This window comes from Pseudonaja textilis, chromosome Z, assembly GCF_049901715.1.
Source record: "Pseudonaja textilis isolate UNSWEBS1 chromosome Z, rPseTex1.2, whole genome shotgun sequence".
In the NCBI taxonomy this organism is placed as follows: Eukaryota; Metazoa; Chordata; class Lepidosauria; order Squamata; family Elapidae; genus Pseudonaja; species Pseudonaja textilis.
Genome location: NC_142008.1, coordinates 50,376,993 through 50,402,801, shown reverse-complemented (window position 1 = coordinate 50,402,801; position 25,809 = coordinate 50,376,993). Strand labels below are relative to the sequence as shown.

The 25,809-nt window shown below is 38.7% G+C and overlaps 1 protein-coding gene across 5 annotated transcripts in view; it reads right to left on the bottom strand.

Moving 5' to 3' along the window:
• Positions 1–25,809, bottom strand: part of CMTM7 (CKLF like MARVEL transmembrane domain containing 7) — a 35,301-nt gene that overhangs the window by 7,357 nt on the left and 2,135 nt on the right. For 2 of the 5 annotated variants that reach the window (XM_026717775.2, XM_026717774.2), the window contains exons 2-3: positions 14,377–14,550; positions 867–965 (exon numbers count right to left, since the gene is read on the bottom strand). In XM_026717775.2, coding sequence (XP_026573560.1) covers positions 867–965; positions 14,377–14,550 — 273 coding nt within the window. Of the gene's footprint in view, positions 1–866; positions 966–10,307; positions 10,485–14,376; positions 14,551–25,809 lie in introns of all 5 variants that reach the window. The other 3 variants (XM_087916779.1, XM_087916778.1, XR_015740169.1) reach the window with 2 other exon arrangements.

Here is a 25,809-nt window from a genome sequence, read left to right as displayed (position 1 = left end):
TAGTTTCTTTTTGCATGAAGAACAATGCAAAGAATGAGTTAAGCAGCTCTGCTTTCTCTCTGCTGCCTGTTATTTCCTTGCTGTGTTCTCTCTTTAGTGGATTGACTCATTGATTTTTTTCTTGTTAATTATATATTGAAAGAAACTTTTTAAAAATTATCTTTGATTTTTGTTGCAAGACTTTGTTCATTCTGAGCCTTCGCAGATTCTGACTGTTTGCTGATATTCTACCTTAGATGTATGTCCTTCTTTCCATTTTTTATACTTGTCCTTTTTGTCTGTCAGTTTATCAGAGGATAACTATATTGGTCATTGATTTTTTTTTGAAATATCAGAAATGTTTATTAGTACATTTTGAGTTGTTTATTATTCTCACTTTAACAGATGCCAATAAATAAGTGTGATGGGCAAATTTTTGTTTTTCATTTAGTTGTATAATAATTCTTCACACTAATAGTTACCCAATAATTGTGCACACATAGAGATTCTCCTAAGAAAGCCAAAACTCACTTTCACTTTTTTAAATAATCAGGTTTGAGGTTTATTAACATTTTGGATTGATTAAGAGCACAACTATTATTCAATAATAAAATTAATCCTCCAAAATACAACTTGCCTAATAATTATGTAGTGTAGATTTTGATAATGGAGGGTTATAGCAGTAGTGGGAAAAAGCTATGTTAAATATCTTTGCCAGTATTTTTAAAGATCTAACATACCCAATCCTCAATCAATATGTACACTTGAATATATGGACACTCTTTTCTTTTAGTGTGCTTATTATGGGAAAAAACCCTGAAATGTATATTTAAGGTCTGATAAATAAAGTTGCTTATATATAACAAAAAAATGGCAAACAGCCTCACCGCTCCAGCTACCAGGCCTGCTGAATTGGAGCTTTTTGCAACTGCCACAATTGATGCAATAAGAAGCAGAATAGTACCTATTAGATAATGAAGAAACTCCTAAATGAAACAAAGATAATGTAGTTTAGAAGAAAAGCTACAAAGATCTTGTACTTTACATCAGAAGCTTATCAAAGGAACATTTCAGCGTGACTGAAGCCCCAGGTATAGCTAATGAGTTCATGTAACAGCATAACAGAATAAGAGAGTTGGAAGGGACCTTGAAAGTCTGCTAGTTCAACCCCCCTTGCTCAAGCAGGAGACCCTATACATTTCAAATAAATGGTTGTCCAATCCCTTCTTAAAAACTTCCATTTTGGAGCATCCACAACTTAATTACATTGATTGTTTTCACTGTCAGGAATTTTCTCCTTAATTATAGATTGGTTTCCCCTTTGATTAGTTTCCATCCATTATTTCTTGCCTTGCCTTCTGGGACTTTGGAAAATAGATTGACTCATCGTCTTTGTGGTAGCTCCTTAGGTGTTGGAACACTGCTGTTTATGTCACTCTTAGTGCTTCTTTTCATTAAACTAAATATACCCAATTCCTGCAACCATTCTCCATATGATCCTCTGTACTGTTAGTGCAACCACCAGTCAATTAGACTCTTGTCCTCCTGGCTGGTGAAAGGCTGCAGGACGGTAACCAGCAGATGGGTTCATGCAGTAAAAATTCTCATTGCAAGAGGAAACATTCCCAGAACATTTTAAGGACGCTCTGGCTTGTCCTTTCTTTAAAAAAACCAATCACTTGAACCAATCTGCTTGGACAATTTTTATAGTTTCCCATATTCTCTTTTTTTGGGGAAGGTGGTAGAAAACGTGCTTGCTTGACAGCTCTGGGGATCTTGGACAAAACAAATTTCCTGGATTCCTTTCAGTCAGGATTGGCTCTGGTACAGAGACAGTTTTGGTCACACTCATGGACAATCTCTGGCAGGGCTGGGATGGGAGTAGTGCAAACATTTCCTTTTTTTAAAATAGATTTTTAATTTTTGAATATAGTAATTCCATCTTAAATTGAACAGTGTGTCATCCGGGTACAAATACTTTGTAAAATAGTAATCAAAATTTACGGCAATATTCATTACATCAGTATTAATTCTACAATATTAAAAGAATAATATTCAACATATTAATCATAATATTTACTTCTCTCTCTCAACACATCTTCTTTATTTCACTAATCTTTTGTTTTCCTATTTCTAACTTCCATTTTTGTTATTTAACCATTGATAAAATAAATCCCAGGTCATATGGATGAAAGAATGAATGAATTCTTTATTGGCCAAGTATGATTAGACACAAGGAATTTGTCTTGGTGCATATGCTTTCAGGATACATAAAAAGGCCCAACTAGAAGCTTGAAAATATTCTATTACCCTGTGACCAGACAAAGCTGAGAAAGAAAGAACTGAGACTCTTTTTCAAGGACATTGCTATTTGATAAGATAGAGGGAAGAGCATGGGAGAGTATTATTGCATGTGCTCTTCTGGGTTTCTATCAACAGCTGGAGTCTGGTGTTGAAACTTAGGGGGGGAAAGGTGATAAGTTTTTGGAGAAGAGAGCTATAATAAGAGCCTTGGATAATTAAACAAAGTGCAGTGTGCTCTTTTTACTTTTTCGAAATTGTGCTATCCCTCCTCACCAGCTTTATTGCATTTCATTTTATCTTTTTCATTCCCTTGTAATAACTATTTGGGTTTTTGGCTTTGTTGGAGCTTGTCTTTGTTTTTCTTTTTTTCTTTGGAAGTCCAATCTCTACGTTTGCTTATTATTTTAAAGGGAAAGCTTTAGTATTAAAGTTTTTTTAAAAAAAGGGGGAATAGCCTTTTTTCCCCCTTTCCTGGTATTTTTGTTTTTTCATCTACCTTTCTGGTTTATTCTTATGCACTCTTTTCTATTTGAGACCTTTCAATTGGATTAAGGTGTTGAAGAACCTGAAGAATTTTTCCTTTTCCCTTTTTTTTCCCCAAGCCTTTTTCTTCATCTAACTACTGATTGGATTAAGGTATACAAGAACCTGAAGAAATTTTGTCTTTTCTTTTTTTTATCATTATTATTGGGCTTCTTTTTTCTACTATTTTTATTTTGAACTATAATTGGTTACTTCACAATTGGATTAAGGTTTAGAAGAACCTGAAGATTTTGAATTGCTTAAAATGAGTAGGAAATTAACAGCTCCTGGTTCTTCAACTTCCACTTCTTCCTCTCCACCATCTGGAGGATAACGTTCAATACAGACAATGTTAAAGCAAGAAAAAGAACAAGAAAAAGTGACTCTGCAGATGATTATGCAAGGAATTTAAAATATTCAAACAAGATCAGAGAATATTGAAAAGAGAATAGAGAACATTGATCAAAGAACAGAGAACATGGAACAAAGAACAGGGAAAACTGATGAAAAAGTGGAGAACATCCAACAAATGATGTTGAAGTATGATGAGAGATTCCAAAAAATTGAAGAAAAAGATAAACAAAGAGACAAGAAGATTGGAGATATTGATAATAGATTAACGGTGGTTGAACAAGATAAAAGTGGTATGTCGAGATGGGAGATGGATAGATCAGAATTCTATCTTAGATTCCAAAACGTAGAGGAAGAAAAAGGACAAAACTTAGCTGAGATAATGATAGAAATACTGGCTGAAGCTTTGGAAATAACTCAAGAGAAGATGATGGATGGAGTAGGTGAGGTTTATTGAGTTTTCACAAGATATGCGATAAGAAATAGCTTACCAAGAGAAGTTCATATTAGATTTACAAAGAAAGCCATTAAAATGCAAATATTGCAAGTGGCAAAAGAGAAAACATTGAAATACAAAGACAAGGAGATTGTGGTCTTGAAACAAATACCCAGAAGAGTGAGAGAGATGAGAAGAGAATATCGATTCCTGATTAAAATGCTACTTAAAAAAGAGGTGAATTATAGATGGCTGATTCCAGGTTTAATGTTCACATGGCAAGAACAGAGACATAGAATTGACTCAATTGAGAAAGTGGAATTATTTTATACAGAATTTTTTGGAGGGAAAGAGGAAGAGGCAGAAAAAGAGATCTCACTAATTGAATTCCAAGAGGACTGACAAATGGTGACTGAAAAAGAAGAAGGTGCAGTAGGTGGAAAGGTGGAAGCCAAAGAACAACATGAACTAAGATCTACGAGAGTTGCTAAACTACAAAATATAACCATGGAAGAGAAAAAATTGATTACAATTAATATAAATGGGCTTAACTCAGCCGTTAAAAGAAGGAAAACCTTTCATAAATTAGATAAATTAAAATTTGATATAATTTGTCTACAAGAAGTACATATTAAAAAACAACATGAACAATTGTTGATTCAGCCAAAATTAGGGAAAATATTCACTTTCTTGACACAATGTAAGAAAAGAGGAGTGGTTTTATATATTAAAGAGACCATCCCAGCGAAATTGATTTATACTGATGATGATGGAAGAATATTAATGGTGGAAATAATGGACAATAATACAAAAACACTCCTGGTTGCAATCTATGCCCCGAATGACAATCAAGAAGAATTCTATAAAAACTTACATATGAAAATAATTCAACTGGACTATGCTCATACAGTTATGATGGGAGATTTTAATGGAATTGTAGACAATAAATTGGACTATACAGCACAGAAAACAATAAAGCAAAATAGAAAGACTCCCACTAAATCTTTTTTTTTAAATGGTAGATGAAATAAACTTAAAAGATACATGGAGAGAAAGAAATGCTAAAACTAAACAATACACCTTCTACTCAAATAGACACCTATCATGGTCCAGAATAGAGATGATATGGATGTCAACAGAATTAATAACTAATATTCAAGAAATAAATATTGAAACAATTACTGGGGCAAATCACAATCCAATGACAATTAAATGGAAAGGACAAAAAGGAAGATCTAGATGGGCGTATTAACAGCAGCTAGGATTGTATTTGCTAAAAACTGGAAAAATGAGAAAATACCATCACAGGAGGAAATCATTAAGAAAATATTGGAATGTGCTGAAATGAGTAGATTGACATTTGAAATTAGAGAACAAGAGGATGAACTATTTTATGAAATTTGGGATCTTTTCTATCAATGGTTAGACAATAAAATACAGTCATGAAATATGTAGACTTTTAGAAAATAATAAATATATAAAGATGTACTTCTTTCTTATTATATCTGCAAAATGATTTTAGGATAGATTTGGGATGATAATATGAACTGTTATAAAATAAACTAAGTAAATTATGATTATCTTGTAAAACATGAATTAATAAAAGTATAGTCAAATGATTTATTAATAATGATACTAAGGTATTTAATTTTTGATTGAAAATATGGGATTATATGCAATGTAATTGTAATTGAAGACTACGAAATGGAAGCACAAAACAATTTGTAAACCAACCGGCACACTGCATGTACACATATGGAAGATAGCTTGATGTTTTTATGTTTTGTTTGTTTATGTTTGTTTTAAAAAACAATAAAAAATTAAAAAAGAAAAAGAAAAGATACAGCCATCAAGAATCATAAGGTACAACACTTAATGATAGTCATAAGATACAAATAAGCAATCAAATCATATTAGAAAACAGTCAATGTAAATTGCAAGGATACAAGCAACAAAGTTACAGCCATACAGTCACAAGTGGGAGGAGATGGATGATAGGAACAATTAGAAGATGAATAATAATGCAGACTTAGTAAATAATAGGACAGTTGAGGGAATTTGTTTAGCAGAGTGATGGCGTTCAGGGAAAAACTGTTCTTGCGTCTAGTTGTTCTGGTGTGCAGTGCTCTATAGCGTCATTTTGGGGGTAGGAGTTGAAACAGTTTATGTCCAGGATGTGAGGGGTCTGTAAATATTTTCATAGACCTCTTTTTGACTCGCGCAGTATACAGATCCTCAATGGAAGGCAAAGTTGGTAGTAATTGTTTTTTCTGCAGTCCTAATTATCTTCTGAAGTCTGTGTCTGTCTTGTTGGGTTGCAGAACCAAACCAGACAGTTATAGAGATGCAGATGACAGATTCAATAATTCCTCTGTAGAACTGTATCAGCAGTTCCTTGGGCAGTTTGAGTTTTCTGAATTGGCACAGAAATAACATTCTTTGTTGTGCTTTTTTGATGATGTTTTTGATATTAGGTGTCCATTTTAGGTCTTGAGATATGATAGAAATTTGAAAGTATCTACTATTGATACTGTGTTGTCTAATATTTTAAGAAGTGGTAGTATGGAGGTCTACCACCATTTCTAAAGTTTGGAGTGTGTTCAGTTCCAGATTGTTCCAGTCGCACAAGGCAAGTTGTTCAACCTCCAGTCTGTATGTGGATTCATCATTGTCTCGAATGAGACCAATGACTGTTGTATTATCTGCAAACTTCAGAAGTTTAAAAGATGGATCATTGAGATGCAGTCATTGATATATAGGGAGAAGTGGAGAGAGCACACTTGGGGGGAGAGCTTTGCTAATTGTACAGGTATCTGATGTGATTCTGCCTATCTTCATCTGCTGATTCCTGTCTTGTTAGGAATATAATATTCAGTTTGCTCTTTCTCCTTAATTGCAAGTATTAGTCTATTCATTTCTGCTCACTCTAAGATTTTCCTGATCACATTCTCATCTGTGGGGATCTCTTCACTTGTCCAGTTTTGTGCAAATACAATTCTAGCTGCAGTTAATATATGAATAATTAAATATGCATTTCCCTCACTATATTTTTCGGGTAAAATTCCTTACAAAAATATTTCTGGCTTTAAAACAATATGCTTCTTTATCATTTTTTCCATCCATGTATGCATTTTCGTCCAGTATTTTTTTTGCTTTTAGGCATGTCCACACATAGGATAATATGACCCAGATATCTGGTGGCACTTCCAGCATTTAGCCAACTTATCTTTAAACATCTTTGCCAACCTCGCTGGCACAAAATGCCATCTATAGAACATCTTATACAAATTTTCTTCATTATAGTTCCTGTCCCACAATTTTTGCCATTTTTTTTGCCCATACTATCATTGTTTCCTTCACTTGTTCACCTTCCAATTTAATGTCTAATAGGTAGCTGTACATTTTCTTTATCAATCTTTCTTCTGCCCCTGTTAATATCTTGTCTAGTTCTGTTACTTCTTTTTAAATACCATATAGATTAACATTTTTCTCATATCTAGAATGTATCTGCACTTGTGAATACCATGTCATATCAATCTCTTGATCTCTCAATTCTTGTTTAATTTTGAGTTCCCCCTTTTCATTCAAAATATATTTGTATCTAACAATATTTTCCATATTGGGTGAACCAGTGCTTCCATTGTTGAAAGCCAAACTAGTATTCTCAAGTAATGTTGTTCTCTAACTTTCTCCCACACTAATAATAATGCATTCCTAATATAATGTCTTTGAAAGTAACCATGTATTTTATTTTTTTCCATACCACAGGAAGGCATGCCAGCCCAATTGCAAATCATGTTCCTCCAGGATCAAGTCTTTTGTTCCTCAATACAATCCATTCTTTCACCCAAGTGAGTACCGCAGCCTGATAATACAATTCCCAATTTGGTAGCCCAAAGCCTCCTCTGTTTCTTGAACCCTGCAGCATTTTAGGCTTATTCTTGCTTTTTTCCCTTGCCAAATATATATTAACATTTCTCCAAATTTGCTTTAATTTTTGGCATCAGTTTATAATAATTATCTTCCTTAATAGTTACACATCTTGTTGTCAAATAGATCCTTCAGTAATTTACTTTTTTAGTAATCTATTCCCTTCATTAACTCTTTTTTTCTGCATATCTGTGAGATTTTTAACTAATATTTTAGCTTTCTCTTTATTTATTTTCAATCCTGCCACAACCATATTCTTCTATTTTTGTATTAGTTTAGGCCCTGTTTCTTGTGGGTCTTCCAGAATGAAAACTAAATCATCTGCAAATGCCTGATGTTTACATTTTTTCTTTTTTAATTTCCATACTTTTTATCTCTATATAATATTTCTGTTTAATACTTCCAGTGTCAATATGAATAGTAGAGGAGACAAGGGGAATCCTTATCTTGTACCTTTTTAAATGTTGACCTTCTCTGCCATATCTCCAATCACCATCACCTTTGCTGTTTGCTTATAATATATTGCCTTAATCATGTTAATAAATCTCTCCTCAAAATCCATCTTTTAGTTGTGCAAGCATGAATTGCCAGTTTATATTGTCAAATGCTTTCTGTGCATCTAGAAAGATCAATGCCTTTTGCTTCCCTGGATGTGCTTCGTAATATTCCAGTATATTTAAAATTATTCTTATATTGTCTTTGATTTGTCTCTTAACAAAAATCCATTTTGGTCTGGATATATAAATTGATTGAAAAACCCTTTTTAGTCTTTCTGCAATTATTGAAGCATATATTTTATAATCCACATTCAATGTAATTTTTTATCTGTTGTAAATCTGAATATTCTTTTGGTATGAGTGTAATGTATGCTTCTGTCCATGAATTTGGTACTTTCATTTCTAACAATACTTCACTGAACACTTCCAAAATTGGCATAATTAGAATATTTTGTAAGTCTTTGTAAAGTTCTGCTAGTAAACCATCCAAGCCCAGTGTTTTACTAATCTTTTGTCTTTTAATTGGTTCTGTTAATTCCATCATTGTTATATGTTTATCTAACATAGCTTTCACTATTTCAGATATTTTAGGTAGCTCCACTTTTTTAAAGTATTGTTTTATTTTATCTTCTGAAACTGTCTCTTGGTCATAATTTTCCATAGTAATTTTGGATCACTTTCTTTTTATCATCATTTTGATGGTAAAGGTTTTCTTCCTCAACCATTAATTGATGTATCAGGTTTTTTTCTTTCTCCTTTTTCAATTAGTATGCCAGCCATCTTCCTGGTTTATTTGCATTTTCAAAAAAGTTTTGTATAGCATTTTTTGTGTGTGTGTGTGTTAATTCTTCTTTATCTATTATATTCAACTTGTGTTTTATTAATTCCATTTGATTTTTTAGATACTTTTCTGTGGTTCTTTTTGTAGTTCTATATCTAACCTCTTGTATTCTTCTTCTAATGTCTTTTGGTTTTGTTTCTTCTTGTTTTTCTTTCCCATATAAGTTATGATTATATCTCTAATATATGCCTTAACTGTATCCCATACATTTTGTAATGAGGTCTCTTCTTTTCTATTTTCTTTAAAAAAAAGTCTAGTTACTTTTCATGAATTGAATAAATTCCTTGTCTTTTAATATTGATTGGTTCAACATCCATCTTAATTTTTTTTGTCCTTTCCATTTGACTTTTATTGGATTGTGGTCTACCCAATTACTTGTTTCTATGTTTAGTTCTTGTACATTAAATTTTAATTCAGCTGACATCTACATATCTATTCTTGAGCAAGACGTATGCCTATTTGAATAGAATGAGTATTGGTTTTCCTTAGGATGTATCTCTCACCATACATCTTGGATACCTAATTCTTCCACCATTTTAAAGAAAGCCTTTGGAAGTGTTTTCTTAACTTTTTTATTTACTTTCCTGATTTTATAAACTAGTTCCACATCTACAATTGCATTAAAGTCTCCTACTATACATATATTTTCATACTCCAATCATTTTCTTATGCAGTTTACTGTTGTTCTGGTCACTCTTGTTTCTGTTTTTTTGCCTTTGCTCCTTCTCTCTGCTATTTCCTCTGACTTTCTTTCATCTTTTTTTGTTGTTGTCTCTCCTGTGGATTTCTCTATCCTCTTTTTCCTTTCTTACTCTCATTTCCTCTTGTGGTACAAAATAGTGATGATAAAATTATTCTGCTTTTTCTATGAAATCCAATCTATGTCTTTGCTCCATCGAGATCACCAATATTCCCTCCGGTGTAAACCATCTAAAGTTTACTCCATTCTTAATGAACTGTTTTGTCAAAAATTGATATTCCCTTCTTATTTCTCTTACTCTTCTGGGGATCTGTTTTAGGACTACTATTTTTTTTCCTTTGTACTTTGAGGGGTGATCCCTTGCTCTTTGTAGTATCTCTGCTTTTATTGTTTTTTTGTGAATCTCACATGTACCTCTCTGGGGAATCTGTTTCTTGTTGCATATCTATTATAAACTCTAAATATTTCACCCATCTCGGTGAACACCTTTTCTTTGGGTGTCTCTAAGGCATTTGCCATTATCTCTGCCAAATTTTCTCCCTTTTCTTCTTCAATATTTTGGAACCACAAGTAATAATCAGCCTTATCCATCTCAAATAATATTATTGTTCTCTCCTGACTTTTATCTGCCAATGTAAGTCTGTGGTCAACCTCTTCCACTCTTTTCTGTTTGTTCAGCTTTCTCTTCCACTTTCTGAATGTGTTGTTCATTTTTAACCATTATTTGTTGAAGATTTGCCATTTTACCTCTACTTTTTCCTATTCTTTTCTTGATGTCTTCATGCATGGGTCGAATCATAGATTTCATCTCTGACTGCATCGTATTCATTTTCTCTTGCTGCAACATAGTGACCAATGATCTGCTGGACTAGATGCTGCTGATGCTAAAGATGGCACAGATGTAGTTTTCTTCATTTTGGGATGCTTTAATAAATTTAAATCAATTATTGAAAATAATAATTACAATATCCCAACAACCCCAGTATTGACCACCAACTTCCCTATCCAATTTCCCCTTTTACAAATCTATTCAAGAGTCAGAGTATTCAATGTTAGCATCTCTTTTTCCTTCTTCCTTATTCTTCTTCTCAATCTCCAGACAACGTTGAATACAGCTCATCAGTCTAGAACCCACATTATGTATCTGATATTAACACAGTGGAGAAAGTCCAGAAATATTTCACAAGAAGAGTTCTCCACTCCTCTACTTGTTGCAGAATACCTTATGCCACCAGACTTGAAATTCTAGACCTGGAAAACCTAGAACTATACCACCTTTGGTCTGATCTAAGTATAGTATATAAAATTATACATTGCAGTGTCCTACCTGTCAATGAATACTTCAGCTTCAACCATAACAATAGAAGAGCAAACAAAGATACAAACTAAGGTTAATTGCACCAAACTTGATTGCAGGAAATATGACTTCAGCAACAAAGTGGTCAATGACTGGAATATTCTACCTGACTCTGTGGTTTCTTCCCCAAACCCCAAAAACTTTAACCTTAGACTTTCTACTATTGACCTTACTCCTTTCCTAAGAGGTCTGTAGGGGGCATGCATAAGCGCACCAACGTGTCTACCATCCCTGTCCTATTGCTTCTTTTATTTTTTTATATGTATCCATGTATTCATAACTATGTTTTTATTTATACCTATTATCTTGTAAGCAATTGACAAACCAAATAAAAAATAAAAAATGTCACTTTTTAAAAACTTGTAATCCCAGAGGCATGTAATTATAATCCACAAAAAGAAATGAGATTTGTAATCCAAGAGGAAAGTGAAAATATAAATTGTAATCCAAGAATTATTAGACTGTTAGCCCTTTCATTCTTCAAAAAATGTTCTCTTCTTCTCTTGTTAAAATTTGTAATCCACATAGGCCCACCAAGCCACAGAATTCAATCACCAACTTCTTATATCTTCAAAGGGAGAATTCAGAGCAAAAAGTTAAAGAAAAGGAGAATATTTTGCTGTTTTCATCTTCTGTTCACTTTATTTGTTTAGCTTCTGCTTGAGTCCCAAGAGCTGCACTATTCTAAAAGGTCTCAGTATTTCACTCTGTCTCAGGTATCTAGCATAAACAGCTTACTGGTGAAAGTGTTATTAATTTTAACAGCCAACCTTTATCTTCCTCAGCCTCTCATGGTTATATTTTCTTTTATTTCCTCCCTTGTGCCCCTCAACTTCTGCCAGCAGGTGTCACTGTTGTTCTGCTTCTCTCCTTTCTCTTCCTTTTTATTTTATATTGCATTAACCAATCCAGGTTTTTCAAAAGAAAAAAGTTATCTAAGTCCAAATTTTACAATCCCCCCAAGCTTCCAAGTTAGTCAATGTTATATTTGAGGTCCCCAGTCCAGCTTCCTAGTTTTAAAGTTCTTTCACTCTTTTAAAAAATTCTCTTATCTTCTTTCCGGCTTTAAAAATGGCTCTCAGGCTTGCTTGCTGCTTTTCTTGGGAGGTGGAAGGAAAACAATTCCACCTCCTCTTTTTTGGGTCCCACTCTCACCCAGGCTAATTTCCAGGGGGTTCGTTTCTCAATAGAAGTTAGATGTTAGAATTATCTCACCCAGATCGTTCACAGTGTTCCCCACACTTTCATGCTTTCTTCATCGGTCAGCTGTCACCAGGGGTGGGATTCTACTAGTTCTGTCCAGCTCTACAGAACTGGTAGCTCTGAAAAGTAGCAGACACAGAACCGGTTCTGTGTCTGCTGCTGTTTTGGCCCACCTGCCCACTCGGGCCCTTACCTGTCCTTTATTTCCTGCTTTTTCAACCGCAGCTGCTTTGTGCGGCACAGCTGCAGTTGAAAAAGCAGGAAAAAAGGGCTTTTCCAACCACTGCACACCCACATGCAGCGCTGCTCAGCTGTCCAGGCAGTTCAGCAGGTCGTAACTTGAACTTGCATTGACTTGCACATGCGCACGTGATGCAGAGCAACAGAACCGGTAGTTATACTGGTCAGATCCCAACCCTGGCTGTTACAGCTTCAATAAGGCATGCAATGGCTGTCTTTTTTCCTACCAGATTGAGAGCCTTCTCCAGATTGATCAGGGAATTTGTGGACTTCCTGAGATCAATGGGGTGTGCTCTCTTGCTTCATCACCCCTCTAAGATGATTTAGGTCCATCAGAACCTCCTTGTAATTATGTGTTGGGGCTGTGATATGTGCTGAAACTGACCAGGCTGCTTGCTGCAAAGATGCTAGCCAGATACCAGATGGATGCTGGGAGGCAGAGGCAGATTTTTTTTCTTGTTTTCCTCCTCCTCCTAATGTGCAACTTATAGCCCGGGCATCTTAGAGTGTGAAAAATACGGTATTTCCGTACCAGATTCCTCAATGCCTTCAAAAATGGCATGGCTTGTAATGTACTTGAAAAGTTTTTTTTAAGATTCAAGGAAATATTCAGAGATGCTTTGGTTAATTCTTCTTGTTGTCAGATTTCTCCTTAATTCTAGATTGTTTCTCCCCTTGATTAGTTTCCACCCACTGTTTCTTGTTTCTTCTGGTGCTTTGGAAAATAGATTGACCCGCCTCTTCTTTGGGAAGATGCCAGGATTCTCTGTCATTCCCTGTCTCCCAGAGTTTGCTCAAACCCATGTTCATTGCTTCATTGACACTCTCTAACCATCTTGGAAATAGCCCATGTTGAATATATAGCAAACATCAGGAGCTGACTAGAATAAATGTTTTATGATATTTTGTATTATCTCATAAACTGTTTTGTTATAAAATACTGTTATGTTATAAAAAAATGTTCTACAAAATTTGCCAAATTTGCATTTAGCATTCTGAAAATATGAAGTTGCCTTATAATTGGTATACCTGGCTTTACTTTGCCTATTGATCAGTGATGGAGTATAATGGTATTTTTATAAGGAGATAGACATTCAATTTCAAACAAGTAGGACATTCCTCCTGTATCAGTTAAGAGACTAGCCTCCTTATCAATTCACACAGGAACCATGAATAAGACACTTTCAGCTATTTAAGTTTATATCTTAGGAACCTTGAAAATAAATAGAATGAGGGGGGTGGAGAAGTGAAACAATCCAGGTGTTGAGATTTCTCTGCTACCTTCTTTCAATAGATCTTGGATAAAACACTCTGGAAGAATCTTGCTTTCCATGAGGGTGTATGGCTAAGAACTTAACCTCATTTTTTAATAGTCATGGGTAGATCCCTTCATGTTTTTCAATCTAGAGATGTCTGGGGCTAAGATTGGAACATTCTATCTGCTGTACAGTAAGATACAGTGCCCCTTTATTTGGTGAGTGTTTATTATCACTGGTAGGTGGGCTTGTTTGCTTAATGAATGTTACAGAGAAAAGATAGCAGTGAAAAAAATTGAACTAAAATCAGGAAATACAAGGACCATTACACATCTAAGCAATTACGTTCAGCAATCTGCAAGGATGGTAACTAAATCAGAGTAAATTATGAGTAGCAAAGAATTTATTGTACATCTATTCCCAATACCTTGCTAAAAATGCAGGCTGCGTCTTCAACCATATCCTCCCAAACAGATTGATAAAAAATTGGCCACTATAACTTTATAATGAAAAGAAGACATTCAATGGTTCCTGTTTGTGTGCTAATATTTTCTTTAGATCTAGGAATCTATGTATCATCAGAAGCTGTAAATAATAAAGTAATTGTAAATTACTTTATTATTGTAAATAATAAGTAAATGGAGTAAAATGCTACATAGGAATTGCTATTGTTCAGTTACAAGTGTAACAAAACAATTTAATATATAGTAATCTTTCTGTAAGTTGACAAAGATGATTTTAGTTATGGAAAGGAACTTACCGCAAGTGGCCAGCTGATGCAAGTTAATTTTCGATAGGCTCTAAAGATGTAGACAATGTAAAAAATGAAGATCATAATTAAGTCATATATGCAGACAATTTCAACGTAGCTGTATGAATTGTAATTTGTCCATGATGAAGATCTTACACAAATGAACCCAATCAGCAACAATAACTGTAGGAGAAATAGAACAAAACAAGAAGTTTGTATAAAGAATGCATGAAAGACTACAACTCCAAGAATAATAAAATATTCAGAGTTAACAATTTTGAAAAGAAAAAAATCCAGCTAAAAGACTAAAAATATTCAAAACTGGAGAAGAGAAACCATTCAAATACTTCCAAATCTGAACGTTTGATGAATTCATTCTATCTAAAGCTCATTCTGAACTAAAAGAGTGTGCTCTAAAAAGTAATCTACATTAGTTATAAGTTGTTCTTAGTTGATTTATGACCATAATTGAGCCTGCATTTTCAGTTATAAATCATGATAGTCATAAGGTAGATCATCACATGACTGTGCCTGATTTTATGACATTTTCTGTGAGGATCATTAAGCATAGACATTATTTGCGATGGGACATTTTTCACCAGAAACAGAAAATAAATTCAGAACTCTGGGAACAACATCATAAATTGCAATTGTGTCATCATGGACACTGCAAATGGCCATATGTTGAGTGACCAAAATGTAGTCAAGCAATGAGTTGTAAGTCAAGGACTACCTGTAGTGGAAATAATAAGTCAGAAGTAAAGAAATACATAATTAGTAGTAGGAACTAAGTAATGTACCTCAATGTAGTAAACAATGTTTTGAGTTTCCTAGAAAGCAATAATGAGAATATTTATTTTTGTGAATAATAAAAAAATAAAAAGCACAACATAGTAAAGATGAGTGAGAGAGGTTGTTGAAGATGATAAAAACTCATTGGCATTTATAAATTTCTTAAGAGTAGAGATGATATGGGTATCCTTGACTTACAACAGTTCATTTAGTGACCGTTCAAACTTATAGCAGCACTGAAACATGACTGTTTTCACATTTACAACCATTTCAGCATTCTGATCATTACATAATCGAAATTCAGATGCTTGGCAATTGACTCATGTTTATGACAGTTGTAGTGTCCTGAGGTCAGGTGATCCGTTTTTGCAACCTTCTGAAAAGCAAAGTCAAAGCAAGATTCACTTAACAACCGTTAAGTGAATAACTATGGCAAGGAAAGTTATAAAATGCGGGAAAATTCACTTCTATTAATTTCTTAATAGAAATAAATTTCTGTTTCTTAGGAATAGAAATTTTGGGCTCTATTGTGGTTAAGTCAAGGATTACCTATATGTAGACTGTAAGTATGTATGTATGCATGTAGTAAGCCGCCCAGAATATTTGCATTAAAAAAGGCAGGCTCTATTTTTAAACATCAATAAAAATTAATATATTTTACTATTCTTTACCTGGGAGAAAATCTCATTAAACTCTGTGAGATATACTTCTAAATTGGCCAGTAGCAAATTTATTTATATAGTGCTGTAAATAAATTTTACAGTTCAGCTTTGGACCTGAAGACAAAAAGTGCTTCTGAATTAATGGGGGAATCTGCATGTAGCACTGATGTGCAGTTTTTAAAATCAATTGAATCTTTCTACCTTCTGAATCTCATTTCTGTCTTTGAGTTTGAAAAGATGGAGTGAACTGTGAAATATGTTAGATCATTTAAGGCATAGAGAGCAGGACTACCAGAACAAAGCAGCAGCAACAGCATTCTTAAAACAGAAAAAGAGTGACTGTTCAATCCATTATCATTAGCACAAGCACTGAAAGCTTTGCATGAAACAATTGCATGTTTTAATGAATCACACAACACATGTGATAAAATAAACTGGTTAAGAAATGACTGATTTAACCCGAGAATAACTGCATTGCTTTAAATATGAAAATATATTCATGCACCCAACTTTTCCAAATCTAATGCCATCCATAAGTTTGAGGATTCCAATATTTCTGGCTTGAGTATTCTTGCAGTTTTGGCTCCAAACTTTAGTGTTTAGAAAGTCTGATTGGGAATAACATGAAACATGGAAAATTCAATGTATTTTTAAATTTTTTTACTGCTTAAGCAAGAAGTTAAGTAGCTTTCCCCATTTTATGAGCTCATAAAAAAGGGCTAAAACTAGCAATAGAAATGTTTGGCTGAATTGTGGTCATAAGCTGAGGACTATATAATAAAATATATAATAAAATTCATGGAAATCCTAACTTTACTGCTAAGAGCTTTATATGAGATTTTAAGTTTCATCGATTCTGCAAATATAACAAAATTCAACTTAGTGAAAAGTGAAATTTGTATTCTCCTAGAACATCACACATGCTCCATAATTCTCAGTTAACATGATAGTAATGCAAAATTTTCTTCAGAAAAAATGAGGCATTCTATTATATTAAAGAGCCTATCGAAGAATGGCTGAGATCAAAGTGACTAGATGGACATATTTTCATATATTGTGACTTTATCTTCTTCCAAGACTGTTATTTAAATCTCTCCATCCAATTCACGAGTTTTTCAGATGCTTTCATTCAAAAGCAATCATCACAAATCCTGCTTAACTTTTTCATGATAGGTAAAGTTAGTTAGATGCTGCCACTTGATGTGCATATTTTATTAGAGGAATTAAAAACAATTGAAAGAAGTGGGAATCTGAAGAAACCTTGAAGAGACTGAATTTAACTCAGGACACATAGCAATATGGATTTTCAATAGAAAATAATAATGCGATAACTACAATTTTCAGCAGTATATAATTTCTAGATCTTCAAATGCCTGGTTTGTGACCATAATAAGATACTGAATTCTTTAAAATGCCAAGAATGGTGTTTCTTTAGATTTTGCAATGCTTTTTAATTTTTTTGTTTAGTTTAGAGGAAGTGGTTGACTGTAAAATTAGTCACTTTCTAGTTTTCTTTGCAACAGGAAACACATATATAAACTTGTTGTAATTTTAACAAGTTGAACAATAACAATCAGAGAAAATTACTAGTAATTTTATTCTACTGACAAATTATTTTGGGGGATAATAATGATTTGTTAATGCAGAAACTTTCAAATACTATAAGTTTTCAAATGTTGTAAATAAGATCAAACAAATTTCTGACAAGCATAGCAGACATCTTTGTCTCACAAAAATAGAGAAGAGAAATAAAGGGTGAGCCATACTAGATTTATTCTCACTAACAGAGATTAAATTATAGAAGGTGATGAAGTTACAGGAACTGTGGGGAGAGGAGTCACCATGCAATATTGAAATTAAACTTTATGCAAGCTCAAGCAAAGCCAAACTAGAGACTTCAGAAGAGCTGATTTCAATAAATCTATAAAGAGCTTGGGAAGAGCTCATTCCATTGATGAGAATTCCTAGGGGGAAACAACCGGCAAAAGCTTGGGAAACTTTGAAAGTGAGATTGTAAAAGCACAGTGAAGAAGAAAAATAACAGCTCTCAAAAGAAACCATCATAGCTGCATAAAGAACTCTCTGATAAACTGAAAGACAAAAAATGTCTTTTTTTGTATTAAAAGTGGAAAGAAAACCTAAGGCTCAAAATGAACTAGTTTGCGACAAAAATAAAATTGCTTCTTTTGGTTTGTATTTGGTTAAGATGGCAAATGGTTTCAAAGAAATATATTTTATTTGGTCTTGTTTATGGCTTCTGGTTTTTAGTCTTGAAATAAAAAAATGAAATTAGAATTTAGTTTGAAAATTTAATAATTGTACTTACTGAACTGATTTGTAATAATTGTAAGTAATGTAAAAAGTTGAAGTTGTAACTGTAGCAGTATTTTACTGCACTGGAAATAGTAAGAAGTCAATACTTTTTTTCTTCAGTCTTGCCCATTCTGCACCCACCTTTTTAAATCTTCATTATCACTGTATTTTATGATATAATAAAACTTTCCTTATATACTGTACATGGATCTATGCAAGACATCAAGCTCCAGCACATCAAGTCAAGCATTAATCAATCAATAGAACATCACACATTCTCCTTATTTACTGTTCAATTTCTACTTTTTTCACACAGGCTTTTTAGTTCCTCTTTATGTTGTATTTATTACATTTGGCAGTCAACATTCAACTCCATATCTGCAGAGAATATTCTGCACTGCAAAATGCATTTTCTAAATCCACTGCATCATATGCATTCTCTAAATTGACAAATGTTGCCATTTTCCTCACATTAGCCCGTTAAAACAGCACTGAAAAAAGTGATATGACTTAGATCCAACCATACTGGCTAGTCAAGACATAATGGGCGTTGGTCTTACCTGACACGCCATTTCTCTTCGAGCTGCGAGGATCATCCAGAGAGTGGGAGGTGCTCCAGTCTGCATCTCTGTAGGCTGAGCTTAATTACTGAGGAACGCTCCGCCCTCCATCACGTGGGTCCCTTGCAGCGTTCCCCAGTTTATGCGAAGTCGAGAGGAAAGAGAAGGTCGCACTCTCATCTTATTAGGCTTAAGGGTTCATTGGCCGAAACAAGACTCCACCAGACGGTGAAAGGATAAGGGTGGGGCTGGATGATCCTCGCAGCTCGAAGAGAAATGGCATGTCAGGTAAGACCAACGCCCATTCTCCTTAGAGCTGCTTGGATCATCCAGAGAGTGGGACATACCAAAGCTTGGCTGTCCTACGGGAGGGACTCCGTCTGGTGTGGAGGCTCCCGCGGGTCCTCAATGACCCGCTGAAGGACTCGTCTGCCAAACAAGGCCTCCGCCAAGGCAAATATGTCGATCTTATAATGCCTAATGAAGGGAGACGGAGAGGCCCAAGTGGCGGCCCAACAAATATCCGAGATTGGAGCCTGAGTGGCCCAGGCTGCCGAGGTAGCTGCACTTCTGGTGGAATGTGCAGTAGCTCCGCTGGGGACTGGCAGAGCCTGAGACAAATAAGCCTTAGCAATAGTGGCTCTGATCCAGCGGCCAATGGTAGAAAATGACACCTTGTGGCCTAATGTCTTGGGTTGAAAGGAAAGAAATAGGGATTCGGACCTCCTAAAGGGTTGGGTACGCTTGATGTAAATACGAAGGGCACATCTCATGTCCAGGGTGTGCCACAGCTTCTCCCTCTCCCGCGAAGGATTGGGACAGAAGTTCGGGAGCGTGAGTTCTTGTGCCCTGTGGAAGGTTGAGTTGACCTTGGGCAGAAAGGTCGGGTCAAGTCGGAGAACCACCTGGTCAGCATGGAAGATGCAAAGGTCCTTTCTCACCGACAAGGCTGCAATCTCCGAGATTCAGCGCGCTGAAGTAATAGCCACCAGGAACGACTTTGAATGTTAAGAATTGGAGGGTGGATTCCCTGAGAGGCTCAAAAGGAAGTTTAGTGAAGGACACAAGGATCTTATTAAGGTCCCAGGTAGGGTATCAGTGCACGGTAGGGGGGCACAGGTTAGTGGCTCCCCTGAGGAAAGCCCTAATGCGAGGGTGGTGAGAAAGGGACTCAAGGTTGTCGCCAGCGATGACAGTCGAGAGGGCAGCGACTTGGCATCTCAAGGTGTTGGGGGAAAGTCCTCTCCCCAGCCCGTCTTGGAGGTAGTCCAAAACTTGAGCAATGGAGGGTGAAAGCGGATTGACCTGGAAATTATGGCACCACTTGCAAAAACTGTCCCAGGTGGCATTGTATATTCGGTTAGTTGAGGGCCGCCTGGCAGCTAAAATGGTATTAATAACTTGGTCGGAAAGCTTCTCGTTTCTTAGCTGTTCCCGCTCAACCTCCAAATGGCTAATTGGAGCCATTAGGGATCCGGATGTTGTAGGGGCCCCTGAGAAAGGGAGATCCTGTTCGGGAGGGGCCACAGACAGGTTGAGGAGGTCCGCAAACCATGGGCACCTGGGCCAGTAGGGGGCCACTAGAAGTAGTTCTGCTCTTTCTTGGATCAGTTTCTGTATGACTCTGGGGAGTAGGGCTAATGGAGGGAATGCGTACAGAAGCCCCAGGGGCCAGGGGCAACGGAGAGCATTGTAGTTCTCGGCCCCATGGGAAGCGTATCTGGAGAAGAACCTTGGGAGTTGTGTGTTGAGGGGTGATGCGAAGAGGTCCACTGTGGGGAGACCGAAGATCCTGGTCGCCTCCTTGAACAGGGACGGGTGGATGCGCCATTCGGACTGGTCCACCGTGGCCCTGCTCAGCCAGTCTGCTCGGGTGTTTGAAACCCCTGAGATGTGTTCTGCTTTGAGCGAAAGGAGGTGGCGCTCTGCCCAACGGCAGAGTCGCTCGGCCTCTCTCATCAATCGTATGGACTGGGTACCCCTTTGCCTGTTGACGTGAGCCTTGGTGGTGATGTTGTCCGTGAGTATAAGGACATGCCACCCGCGTACCTGAGGGAGGAAGTTGCGCAGGGCCAGATGAATGGCGTGGAGTTCCGACCAGTTTATACTGCATACCTGCTCTGCCTGTGACCATCTGCCCTGTGTCATGAACGATTGGATGTGAGAGCCCCAGCCGGACAGGCTGGCGTCTGTGGTGAGGGTGAGGCGATGGGGTTCCTTGAAGCAATGTCCCTTGTTGATGGCGGGATTGGTCCACCAGAGAAGAGACGTGAGGACCCTTGGAGGCACTTTGACCATGGTCTTTGAATTGCTTCTGCTGGATTTTTGGAATGGGAGCAGGAACCACTGCAGGGATCTGGTGTGTAAACGGGCCCAGGGAACAATAGAAATGCATGAAACCATTTTACCTAGCAATTTAGACAATTCTAATAGAGATACCCTTTTTGATTGTCGGATGAGCTTGACGGATTTTTGGATGCTAAGGAGCCTTTCTGAGGAAAGGAAGACCTTCCCCTGAACTGTGTCAATGACGGACCCCAAGTGACATATCCGGGTAGATGGAAGCAATTGGCTCTTTTGCCAATTTACTAAGAACCCATGGCCTTGGAGGGCAGAAAGGGTAGCTCTGGTGTCCCTCTCTGCTTGGCGTCTGGAGTGGGACAGGATGAGGATGTCATCCAGGTAGCAGTGGAGACGCACCGGGCGGTCCCTGAGGTGAGCCGCCAGGGCCGCAAGGACCTTAGTGAAGACTCTAGGGGCAGAAGCCAACCCAAAGGGGAGGGCCACATATTGGAAGTGGCGATGATAATAACAGAACCTGAGGAATTTGGAATGGGAGGGTCGGATTGGAATGTGAAGATATGCCTCTGAAAGATCTATGGAAGAAAGCCAGTCCCGCTGCCTGGTGCCCAGTAGAATGGACTGTAAAGTGTGCATCTTAAATTTGCGGTGGATCAGGTAACGGTTAAGACGTTTTAGGTCCAGAATTGCTCTCCATCCACCTGAGGATTTGGGGACCACGAAGAGGTGGGAGTAAAAGCCCGGCCCTGGGAGGGTGGAACTGGTTGGATAGCCTGGATGTTGAGGAGGTGATGGATGGCTGAATCCATCAAACTGCGTTTGGAGGGATCCCTGGAGGGGGGGATGCCATGAAAAAATCAGGGGGCGGGACCCTGAACTCCAGGGCGAGCCCAAATCTGATGGTGTCCCGGACCCAGGCATCGGAGGTAGTGGAGTCCCATTGGTCGGCAAAATGTCTGAGATGTCCGCCAATGGGAGGGGAGGGACAGGATCTATCTGGAGCGCCAGAAAGGCCTCCCCCCTGAGCCCCTAAAGGGATGCTTGTAGCTGCCGCCCCTCCTGTTCCGGTCACCCGGATCGGTTCGATCATGGGGATGGAATGGCCGAGAAGAGGGGTGTCTCGGGTATCTGGGCGGGAAGGGAGACTGGTAGAAGGGTTGGGAGGACCCTCTCCGAAATGGCTGAGGAGTTCTTGAGTCTGGTCTCTGAAAAAGAGAAGGAAGGAATTTTTTCTTGCTCCTGGTTTCGGCTAGCAGGGGTTCCAGCGCTGAACCAAATAGCTTGTCCCCCTTGATGGGGGCGGTTGCCAGCTTAACCTTATTTTTTACATCTGCCTGCCAGGGTTTGAGCCAGAGCAGACGGCGGGCCGTAACGTGAGAGGTCAGTGCTCGGGAGGAGAACTTGACCGCGTGGTAGGTGGCGTCGGCCGAAAATTCTGCTGCGGCCGTGATCTTTGCAATGTCCTGGTGCACCCTTGTGTTAGAGTGGGGACATGCTGTTTCAGTTGGCGGAGCCACCGGATCGAGGACCTGGTGAAGAAGGAAGCTGCCGATCTAATGGCCCAAGCGTCGGCTAAATGAGCCTGACGTAAGGCTAGTTCGGACCTCTTGTCCTTGGGCTTGAGGGCCTCCAGAGAATCGCTAGGAGAGGAGGAGGATGCTAAGTCAATGATGGGCTCATCAACCTCAAGGGTATTAAGCAGATTGCAAAAGCTTGGTTCGAGGTTGAAGAACCTCTTGTCCTGGTTGGATGGGGCAGGAGGGGCCCCCGTAGAAACCAACTGATTCGAAACTAGGTCATGAAAGATGGGTAGAGCCGGAATAACCTCCTCCTCCACCACGGGCTGCCTAAAAATGGCGTCCTCTGGACCTTCCGCTGGGGAAGGGAGGGCAGAGGGGGATTGTACAGATAGACCAGAAGTGTTTTTGGCCTTAAAGAGGATCGATTTAAACGTGTGTGGCTTGCACAGACCCACAAAGGTGGGTTGATCGGGAGTGAGACCCTCATCCTCGGACATTTCCGCTTCCATTGGGTCTATCTCCGATAGGGGCTCCCCGTGGAGTTTGGACCCCCATTCAAACTCTTCCTCCTCCCTGGACTGGTCCAAAACCTCTATGTCCTCCTCCAGTTCCCCTTCTGGAGGAGGGCTGTCCCTCTGTGAAGGTACCTGACCGTGAGCAGGGTCTGGTCTGGGCGAGGACCTGGCTGATAGCGACTCGTGTACGGGAGCCATCTGAAGGAGGCCTGGCCTGGACATCTGCTGCAGACCTTCAGCAATCCCCTGGTGGATAGCCCGTTCCATCCAAGCCCTCATTTGTTCAGGGATCTCGACTGTGGCGGGCTCCTCCTGGCGGAGACCGGCGGCCGTGGGAGTGAATGTGGCTTTGGGCATCCGCCTGGTCGATGGTCCAGGGACCTGAGGCTCCTGGAGTGAGCTATGCCTGGAGAGGGAAGAACAATCTGGGGGGGGGTGCGTAGAGGTAGAAGGAATGGGTGATGGGAGGGCTGGAGGTACTGGTTGAGACTCCCTGGATCGCCTGTCAAATTCTTTCTCCAACGCCTTATGGGGTCTTAAGGCATCCCTTTGAGAGGCCTTGGAAGCCTTAGAGGTTTCCTTAGCCTGTCTGCGCACATGGTGGGAGTTAGATTTGGCCTTCAAAGAAAGGCATTTAGCGGAATTGTCATCTGCCATTTTACAAAAGGATTGAATATAAGTATTATAGGCGGTTGGCACACCAAGGGTTCGACCTATAACAAAGGCCGGGTGTCCTTTAAGCTGGCCCGCGCCCCCTTTTAGAATTTGGTAAGTGAATAATCTGTAAAAATATGATGATGATGATGATGATTATTATTATATTGTGAATTATACGTATCTGATGTTATATTTATGCAGATAGGTATATATATATTTGTGAATAATTGCTCACTATTGGGAATAGTGTTAAGATACAGATAAATAAATATAAAAAATATTTGTTTATTTATTCTTTATTATTATTAATTCTATTCTTAAAATATGGGACCAGGTAACTAGGTCCAGGGCTCCCAGAGCAGGAAAGGCCAGGGAATAGATGTTGTTGTATCGAATTGGTCAAATGAATGCCTGAGGCTGAGAAAAAAAGGCCTCTAGCAGCTTGCCCCTCCAGACAGCAACCGGGAGGGAGTGGCTGCAATCCCTCGCCCTGAGCACTGCTGCGGAAAAGCCAACAACTCTGATTCTAATTATTGTATATTTAGCACAATAACAGTAGAAAGAGGAAGCTCTAACAGGCTGGGAGGCCTGTGCCAGTGAGCTAATCACTTCACAGTTGTAAGAGAGGCCAGAAGATGGCACCCGAGCACGAGGCGGCGCCCAAAATGGCGGCCGCCTACGAATCTCCTTGTCAGGCCACTCAGGACGGAACTAGGTCCCTCTGGCGAGATTAAAGCGCCTAGAGGGCAGCAAGGTAGAATCGCCCCTTCCTGGGGCGGCGCAGAGAAGTGGCAGGAAGAGAGGAACAAATTGAGGGGGGGGATTAGCGCAGAAGCGCTGCTAAAACCGCCTGCTCTTTTTCCCCCTGGGGGTGAAAAACCGCGCTCCCCTTGCTCCCAAAGGCACCCCAGATGCGCAGAAGCTAAGGAAAGTCACTGATAGCAAGAAACTAAGGAAAACCTGAATACAAATAGGACGAGCTTGAATAGGCCAAGGAGTAAAGGTACACACAGCCTAACTCTCCAAAGGCTGAGCATAAACTGGGGAACGCTGCAAGGGACCCACGTGATGGAGGGCGGAGCGTTCCTCAGTAATTAAGCTCAGCCTACAGAGACACAGACTGGAGCACCTCCCACTCTCTGGATGATCCAAGCAGCTCTAAGGAGAATTCATAGTTCAACATTCCAGAGCAGGGGTCTCCAACCCTGCTCTGATCTCAGGGACCACCAAACTCATACTTTTAAATCCTGAGGACCACTAATACGAATTGTTTTAAAAGCTAATATATTTAATATTTGTTATGCTAAATATAAATTTTATACACACACACACACACACACACACACACACATATGGTATTCAGCTTTGTTCAGGTATTTCCCATGTCATTTAGTTGTGCTTTTAAAGTTGCAGCAACGCTTCGGCAGAATCAGATGAGATTCTGCCAAACGCTGCTACAACTTTAAAAGCACAACTATAATGACATGGGAAAATACCCAACAAAGCTGAATACCATACATGTGAGTACCCGCAAAACGTAACATACACACACACACACACACACACACACACATACACACGCACACATACACACACACAAACCCACTTATTTAATTATAACAAAAATGTAAATGCTTAATGATAACAAAATAAAACTTTCAGGGCTGGAAGCCTCCCCCAACTGACACCTTCCAAAGAGACAGAAGAGCGGGCTCTGTGTGTGTGTGTGTGTGTGTGTGTGTGTGTGTGTGTGTGTGTCTGAGCTGAGGGGTCTTGGGGCAACTGCCGCTGGGAGAAGCAGAGGCACAAAGTGGGCTTTGCTCTCCTTGGGGGGCAGCGCACCTTGGCTGCCACTCCAGGGGCTTCTCAGCAGGCATCTGCCTTCAGAAGGACTGCCGCTCTTGGTGATTAATTGGGGGGGGGGGAGAGAGAAAGCATCTCTCGCATTACCAGGGAAGGAAAGGAGATGAAACAAAGCTCACTCTTTCACTGAGACCTACAAAACACCAATTTACCATGTTCCAGGAGTTCTTCGAAATCATCAAATGCTCCCACTTGCAGTTCCCGTGCCTCCTGGGTCAGGTCCCTGAGATGCACGCTCCCACACACAGTGGCGGCAACA